Source organism: Cryptomeria japonica, chromosome 6 (assembly GCF_030272615.1).
Source record: "Cryptomeria japonica chromosome 6, Sugi_1.0, whole genome shotgun sequence".
NCBI classification, from domain to species: domain Eukaryota; kingdom Viridiplantae; phylum Streptophyta; class Pinopsida; order Cupressales; family Cupressaceae; genus Cryptomeria; species Cryptomeria japonica.
In genome coordinates, this window is record NC_081410.1 from 334,761,038 (window position 1) to 334,769,955 (window position 8,918).

Consider the following 8,918-nt stretch of genomic DNA (forward strand, 5'->3'; position numbering starts at 1 on the left):
GGGTCCGCATGATGCTTAGATGGAGTCGGGGGTTCAAAAGAGGTTACCAGGATAACCCAAGATGGGGGTCGGGACCTATGGAGGCCTACCTAGGGTAACCACCTTAAGCCATGCGATGACACTCTCTCCTTAGGGTCACTTGTGTTGTGAGTTGAGTCACATGGGTTTGTGGAGTCATGTTGTACTGTTGTACTTGGTTGTTTTGCTTGCTTGAGGGTCTTCTACTATCTCCCAACACAGTGGGGTGGTTCCACTTTGGGATCACATGGTCGGGTGGTAGTGCCACTGCCATCGGATATATTTGTTCATACCTTCATGCGAGGATCGACTTCGCTGGTGTTTCTTGGTTCGTGACTCTTGTATCAGCTCTTGTTCGAGATTATTGTATATTTGAGACCATGTGGTCATTGTAACAGTAAACTATGTAACCTTGGCATTGTAACCTATGTATTTCATTTGTATCATTGGAAGCCATGTAATTATTGAATATTATAATCTTAAGTCAATGGAAAGTATGTTATTCTTTCTTCTTATGTGTAAATGAATCATTGAAAATAAATATATTGTAACACTTTAAATCTTTCAATATGGAATTCAATTTTATAAGAATGGTTTTATTAATTGCAATTAAATTTCCTAATTAGATGGATAATTGGATTAACCTTTTATAGTTGTTTAGTTTCAAAGTAATCTTCGTTGGTAACCCTTTAGGATGTCATTGTTAGACTTTCGCTTGTGTAATTAAACGTGCAATGTTATAATTAATGCACTTAATCTTTTTTTTTTTTAAATTATTTCACCTTTTAGTTGCCTAGATGTGTTGTTTCCCTATAGGGTTCCTGGTGGGGCATTACATAAAGACAAAAGACATAAACGGAACTTTCTAAATACCAACTAAATGACTAAGATTACCATTATATCAATATTACAATATTTAAAAGAATATAGTGTTGTAGTGCATTTTGTAGGAAGCAAATAATCTAATCCAACAACAATATGTGTCCTACCTTAATCAATTGGCAGCAAATAAACAAAGGTATTTCACCCTCTAATCCAAGGTAGACAAGGCTGGGAAAATTGGATGGTGAAAATTCAAAAGCATATCCCCTCTAACTCCTTCCTTGAAAATATTGTTTATGAAGAAGAGCAAGCTCTAGAAGCTCCAATTTCCTCTTCTTTTGGGAATGTGTTGGTTTTTTTGGCCGAAGAACTGTTAGAGAAGTTTGTTGAAGATGAGAGATTAAATTTTATTGAAGAGGATATTGGCAACAAGGAAGAGACCAGCTTTTAAAGATTTTTTTCAATGGATGTAAATCGGATTGCCTTATCGTCCATGGTCGCACAAGTTAAAAGGGGATGGGGCACTGATGCAGAGGGATATGGGATGTTCAATCACTTCCTTTGGTTTTTTCTCAATAAGGGTCTCCATTAGGTGTCACCCAATGGACCAATGTCCTTAACCTTCCCAAGGTTATTAGAGCTTGCCCTAGATCCTTCCCAAGGACCTCTCCACTCAGGACAACTCACAATTGACAAGGAGTCTCCTACCCCTTAGGTTCCAACCCTTCAACCAAAGTCACTTAACAACCGCACACCCCCAGCAATAGGATCTTTACTCACAAGGTGGAATTTGGCCAATGTGAATGTTCACACATGTGTTATATGACATTTGCATAGATTCAGACCCCTCAGATAGGTGTTTATTATCCTCTTGTGTCGTTTCCCCTATTAGACCTAGGAAATAGGGCTACAAGCAATTAGCCCTCCAATCGGACTTTTCCTAATTTGTCTCACAATCTACCTGAACAACCCCCTGAATAAATTAGATATTTGGATACCCTTTTGGGCCTTCTACAAGATTCCAAACATCTGCATCCGGGTATCGAGTACGGATGGTCAAACCCTACTGACCCTATTTTGCCTCTTCTAGCTAGTATTGGGGTTTAAGCTCACAAAAACTTCACCAGTCAGTAAGGAATGCAAAAATGACACTTGCCAAAGGTCTACACCTACTCAAGAGTCCGTCACATGCCTAGTTTGACTATCCACCAATCTGCTGTTCAGATTTTCTATCTCCTTTTGCTACTGCTCAAGCTTGCCACATGACCGATGTCAAACCTAAAGCCTCATCTTAGGATAGTCAAATGATACCTCTTGTCTTCACAACCACCAGGAACAGTTAATATACAAGCCAAATCAACATACTCCCAGGTTTCAGATTGATCCCATGAAGAGATGTTGATTTGTGCCCCTATTAGCATTCAAACCCTTGGTTTGAGGGTTTTACCAGACCAATGGGATTGAAAATTCTCTTTTTTTCAAGCCCGAATGTTTCAAGGCCTCAAATCAACTCCAAATGATTGGTAAACCTCTACTACAACTTGTCAAATGCCCAATTCATGCCCACCAATCGTTAGGAATCATGCAAGAACTAGAATTCAAGGAAAATGCAGAAAAAACTCAATAACTGTTTTGTTTGAAGACAAAGATTTCATTCAAAATTACTTCTCCAACTTCTCTCTAACTAGAAGGCATCGTTCCTCCAGGCTTATATCACGCCAAGGAACTCCTCCAACTGCCTCAACGCATACAAGCAACCAACCAACCGTTGGAGTAACCACATTTGAAAATGTTGCAAAAGAGTTGCTTGACAACAATTGCAACTTTTGCAACTTTTGACAACGTTTTATAAATTGATCTTGCCTTCACACCAAAGGTCAAGAATGAACATACTACACATTGTAGACCCCTAAACAACAAAAATACCTATAGAATGCCCATAAAAGGCCTTTGACCAAGTTGACACAATTTGGAGCCTTAGGGCTTATTACATTGCCTAGGCCTAATCAATAGGCCTTCAAACACACACACACATTCTATTCCCAATACAACCATGAATCAAAATGATGTGGACACATGTCCTGGTGCTCCTACACTAGGCACATATTGGCTGAGTGTTCTTCAAAGATTCCTATGAGAAATAGCACTCTACAACTGCAAAAAATGGACTCAAAAAGTTTGCAACCTGAATGAAGATTTTGTGTAAAGGAACCATGGGCACTTCTTTGAGGGCTATTGCTCCTCTTACCAAATCAATGGCAAGGGTGAAGGACAACAACATACAATTCCAACCTCTTTTTGAGGGCTTGGCTCTTTTGGGGAATTTGATTTCACTGATTAAGGATTTAGCAAGGGAGGTGCTTGAGGAGACCGATGGCATTGAGTTTTTGGTCAATAGAAAATTGACAAGACTGCATGAGCAAAAGATCAATTAGCCTTTAAAGATATTCTTACTATCTCACAAATAGAAAGTAAAAGAATAAAACCTAAAAGGGAGGTAATCGAACACTAAAAGGCTCCATTTGGAAGCTCAAAATTCAATTGAAGAAGGCTCTCAATGGACCATAGAGGGTAAGGACGTTGACTTCAACAAGAACTTGATTTTCGTCTTCACCTTGATGTTGGCTGATTTTTTAGTTCCTTTGGTTTGTTGGATTCATTTTTGAAGTGTTTCTCCAATTTTTAGTTTGATAGGTTTCTTTAGAAGTTGAATACATTTTTTTGTATATCCTTAGTTTTGTCAAATGTGTTTTTTGCTTTTCTTTCCTCATGGGCGAGGACCCTAATAGAGTCCCTCATTTACCTATTAAAAAATTGCCACCCTTGCCCTTTTATTTACAGCAATTTTTTTAATCAGTTGACCTGATTTTTCAACCAAATTTTTGGTCAGCTGTTTGGAAATTTTATCAGGAAAAACACATAATTTTTCAGTGAAATCATAATTTTTTAGTAGTAAAATTAGGATTTCTGGTCTTTTTCTGATTTCTATGGCAATTTTTTTTCCCTTCACACTAGTTATCTTTTTGTTTGCCAATTATACACAAGAAAATTGTTTACTACCAAGGTCTCTAATATATAATATTCTCGCCTTCTGAATATGTGGTCGAGATTTTGCAAGTAACAAGCTACTGCAGATTGTCTTCAAAATATTTGGCCACGATTCCTTCTCCCATCCCTAGCCCTAAGCAAAATGTCAACTCACCCATCTGCTTAGATCACCTCTAATAATTATTCTTCCCCATCCAACATCCCTTGAAAGTAGTTTCCTTGCCTATCCCCAAACAAGTTAAGTTCTTGTATAGTTTGTTTGGGATTGCTAGCCAAGCTCAAAAAATTTAGGGCCTGAATACTTAGGTGTGCTAAAAATTGTCAAATCGTGCATTACGCCAATGATTTCCCTCATTTCGACTTTTGCCTTCTAAACGATTTGTTGCCTATTTTTTGCCTCAAGCCAAAAATAGCCTCCTCATGTGTCCTATATTTTATCATCATATTCTTGGAAGGTTTAAAGTTTAAAGGTGTAAGAAATTGTCTTAAATATCTTAGTGGTATTTAAAATCTAGAAGTTAGCCTTTAACACTTTTCTTAGTATTATCAAGAGGGGACTTCAAAAAGCTTTCAACGTTGACATGGGATTAAATCTTTTAGCTTAATGTGTGTTGCATTGGAGGGAAATTATGATTTAAAGTGAAAAGTAAACCCTCCCACGTTGCATGAAAGAGATGCACTAGTGAGAAGAGATTAAAATATCTCCACACAGTTGAAAGAAATTTAGGGTTCTATAATGGAAGATGGAGTGATTGTGAAAGGAAAAGTTGTTCTTCTCTGAGTTTCTCCCATGCAGCTCCAAAATGGCGGTTATACTAATGGTCTGCTTCTATTAAACTGAAAGAGTCTTCTTTCTTCAGCATGTCCAATGCATTATCTCTGCGGTTTCCAGAAGTATATGGAAGCAAACTCAAGGTTTTCACGTGGAAATCTAAGGCTCAAAGAAATCATCATGCAAAAGCAACTGTCAAAAGATATACTTCCTACCGATTTCAGTGAGACAGTTGTTGAGTCTCACCGAAGTCAAAGATTTCGATATGACATCCAAGATCGGCAAGACCCTCCGAGCAAATGGCCGAAGTCATGTTGTTTCATCGACAAGTCTTATGTCGCTGAGACTTTTGGGTGAGTCTTGGCAAAAATGTTTTTTTGATATGACATCGGGTTTTGTTGAGACCCTTCAGGCCGATAACCGAAGTGTGGAGTCTTGGCGATGAGTTTGGTTTCAGTGAGACCTAGCAGCAATCTTGCCAAAGTGATGGACCCCACAAATTTCGATAAAGCAATGGGCAAGTCTTGGCGAAAATGGTTTTTCGATATGACATAAGGGTTCAACAAGACAAATTAAAGGGCCAGCCGAAGGCATCTTTTATGTCGATAAGAGGATTTCGGTAAGACTGGTAGTGAGGTAATAACGACAAAGCAAGGGATTTCGATATAACATAACGGTTCGACAAGACAAATTAAGGAGCCAGTCGAAGGCATAACTCTTGCCGACAAAGATCATGATAGATTTACAGCCAAAGATTCATGACAATGAATGAAAGATTAGAGGATCAAGCACAAATGAATAGATACAAGTGAAGAGCAAGATATGCATAGTAACTCAAAAATAGCAATGGTAACCAATGAAGGCATATAGGATCGAGGGTTATGAAAGTTGCTATAGTAGTCCATAGCTACATATCAGAAAGATAAGACAATGACATTTCTTATGAAAGGCATATTTGAATGTAGATGACGAAGATCATGCAATAATGGAAGAAGAATGAACAAAAGAATGAACACCCATAAAAGGCATTATATCCGACAGTGTAAAGCCAAGCAAAGACCAGGTGCAACATAAGGAACAATGATAGTTCTCACTGTCATAAGAGATATAAGAATGATGAACATGCACAAGGGAGCTATCAAGAATCTACGCCTAGAAAGCTATTTTAAGCTTTCTCTAAATATCATGATTAAATGTGCATGCCTTTATCATGCCTCATCCAAAGTTATGAACTCTTCAAGGAAGATAAAAAGGTGAATCCTTAAATTCGGTATCAGTTAAAAGAGAGTTTGAGAACAAATAGAGCAATTCATGAGCAGTTTGAGTCATTCCATGGATACTTTAACAGTTGAAGACAGATTTAAAGCAGCGAACACTCAGTCAAAGGCAGATTTGACAACCTTTTGCATGATTTTAAAGCAATTCCAACCAAGAGAATTAAATCCATGCAATAATCAGTTGGGACTTAAAAACTAGGAGGTTTCAAGGTCAAAAGCAGCAGTTCCACATCAACTTATGACTCTACATGCATACATCAACAATCAAGGAGCAGTTTGAGGCCACCCACACTTAGTCTGCATCAATTTTGCATGCTTTTTTTGCAGATCCGACCTCAAAGGACTTCATGCAGATTTTAAAGATTGAAGCCAAATAAAGAATAAAGAAATACAGCTCACTTCAATTCTTCAGAGGCATTGTTTTTTTTCTTCTCAAGACTTCCCCTATAAGTCTCTCCTTCTCTTCTATCCTAAGTTAGTTCTCTTTTCTTCTCTACATATACACAGCAGAAGATTATTGTAGCTCATGTTATTTTTCAGATTCAAGCATTGTAGCAGCAGATTTTTATCAGTTATCAAAAAGATTATGATTCCTTCTCAACATATTCTTGTTTATTCATTGTCATATGGGTGATTTGATGAAAATATTGTGATTTTACTTTAAATCCATTGATTTTGTCTCATTAATGCTTTGTATAACAAGAAGATTTCATAGTAAATTCAGGTTATGAGCTTTGTTTATTAGATTTTTCAATAAGTTGTAGGCTGTTAAAGTAATTTTCCTTCAAACAACCTCGAAAACTACAAACCTTCTCATGAAATATTTATGAATTTCATGATCTTTGTTAAGTTGTGAATCAGAATTTCAAGTCTTTTGAAGCTAAAAAGGTTTAGGGCAGCGAATGATATCATATCCATATTGGTGCATCACCTCCTATTAGCAGTAGAATTTCATTTTCAGCAAGCTTTCTCCCCCTTTTCTCAATCAAAAAGTTAGTTTTTCTAGGAGGTTTCATCAAAGAACCAACTCACTCTGGAGATTGATTTCCACCATAGGCAACCCACAGGCCTGGAAATCATCTCATGCTTCACTAGATTGCTGAGCTTTCAGCTTAAGCATCATAGGTGCAATCATGGTGACAACACGGTCACCTACCATTCTGTAATACTATCTAGAGTTTGCTTTAGCTGGCCCATAGTGTTGTCATATGCTGTCCATCGAGACTCAAATTCAATAGTCAATTCTTCTTCAAGTTCAGAAGCCCCCATTTCGATAGAGCTGAACAATTCTTGTCCAGTTTTATACTGTTTTGGAAGTCTGACTTTGGACTGCTTCCCCTTCTCAAGTAACGGATGCTAAAGAACAATACTGTCAGTACTAAGTCTGTCACCCAGCGCATTGGTGTCCTTAAACATTCTGAGTGCAAATTTGAAAGAGAGTGGTAGACTAATATGATATGTCATTGGCACTCTGTCATAGTAAAATTGTAATCCCTGATTTTCAGTTGTCATATTGGCTATTAATCTATGGATGTGTTTTAAAGTTATTCTCAACGAAACTGTGAACCCCATCGCCGGAATTTTTAGTTCAGTTACCACCAAATCATTGATGGCCATTGGAAGAGGATGGTAGCATCATAAGAAGTAGGAACTCAGTTGTCTTGAAAAAGAAAAATAAGGTTTGATATACATGATAATATGATATTACATAATTTGATATATTGTTAAAACATTACATAAATGCAGACAAGATATACAAGTGTAGTCATACCTTTTTAGAAGAGGGATGTGCTATTTGAACCATTCGATTGAGGAAATTGATATACATAGACTTCAACTTTGCAAGAGGTTGTGCTTTCCTGTAATGGGCATGCCATTGTATTTACAACTATTAAAATTTTAATTATTTCACCTTAGAGTGAAAAAAAAATTAAAAAATGTTGCGCGCGCAATTTTTTATTTTCTTAATACTATTGATCGCATTTCATGATCTATTATTATTTGAATGAAGTGATAAAAACAAGCATCTTAATTAACAGCATGCCTACCTAGAGAGGCCCACTTTGTATATTGCATCTGCTTCACATAATTTCCTTTGGATTTCTAGATAGGTTGCGTATGCTTCATAGAACAAAGAGTGATATATACCAATGCCCTTTGCCTCCATCCTTGAAAATATTTCTTCGGGTTCCTCACAGCTATCTGCCTGACATCATTTGCAATCCAAAGCAACGTAAACAAATGAAGAAACAATAAACCCAGAGGTGAGCACCAATGTGTCTGGTGAGTCTTACATAGAGGATCCAAAGTTTTAAGAAGCCGATGTCACTCTTGTACTTATCATCCTGAAAAAGCTTCGTGCAGCTTTCCAATCGATTCTTGTTGGCATTTTCGTCTGGGTCTTTTAAACACCTGCAGCAAAAAAAAATTATCTGGGCAGATCCAGCAAGCAAACGCATACGCACAAGGATTGAAGAATGAAATGGAGCATCATACCTGAGCAATACCAGCAGAGCCTCCTCTCCCTCTGATGGCATTTTCGCAACAAAAGAATTCTTTTTTCCCTCTAGTTCAGAGGGAAACTCGGGCTTGAGTTTTGAATTTGAAATGCCTCGCGAAGCCGCTACCCCTGACGTGACGCCTGTTGGAATTTTGGTTTTTAACTTGGCTTTCTCGGTGATTGCCGCGTTTATTAGGGTCACTAGCAATTGTACCTCGGTGTGGTGTATAATGGGTGCTGCAAAAGTTGTGGATGGTCAATTAATTAAAAAAAATCATACATTCATGCACATCTACTTACATCAATTTTATATTTTAATATTTACAATTTAATTTCTACAATGTGACATTCTTGAAATGCATATAAAATTAGTATAGATATCTTAAATACATATATCTAAACAAATGTCGAGATATCAATTAGAACTATTTTAGAAGTATTTTATTTACCTTGAAATTGTTTTATTTCACTTAAAACTATA

General features: G+C 37.1%; 1 protein-coding gene across 2 annotated transcripts in view; it reads right to left on the reverse strand.

The window, feature by feature from the left end:
* Positions 1-8,660, reverse strand: part of LOC131044238 (mitotic checkpoint serine/threonine-protein kinase BUB1) — a 159,078-nt gene extending 150,418 nt beyond the window's left edge. Inside the window, exons 1-4 of one of the 2 annotated variants that reach the window (XM_057977528.2) lie at positions 8,434-8,660; positions 8,232-8,349; positions 7,986-8,143; positions 7,709-7,796 (exon numbers count right to left, since the gene is read on the reverse strand). In XM_057977528.2, the coding sequence (XP_057833511.1) occupies positions 7,709-7,796; positions 7,986-8,143; positions 8,232-8,349; positions 8,434-8,474 (405 nt within the window). In that variant the 5' untranslated portion in view covers positions 8,475-8,660. Of the gene's footprint in view, positions 1-7,708; positions 7,797-7,985; positions 8,144-8,231; positions 8,350-8,433 lie in introns of those variants that run through there. The other variant, XM_057977535.1, reaches the window with a different exon arrangement.
* Between the last annotated feature and the right edge of the window lie 258 nt (positions 8,661-8,918).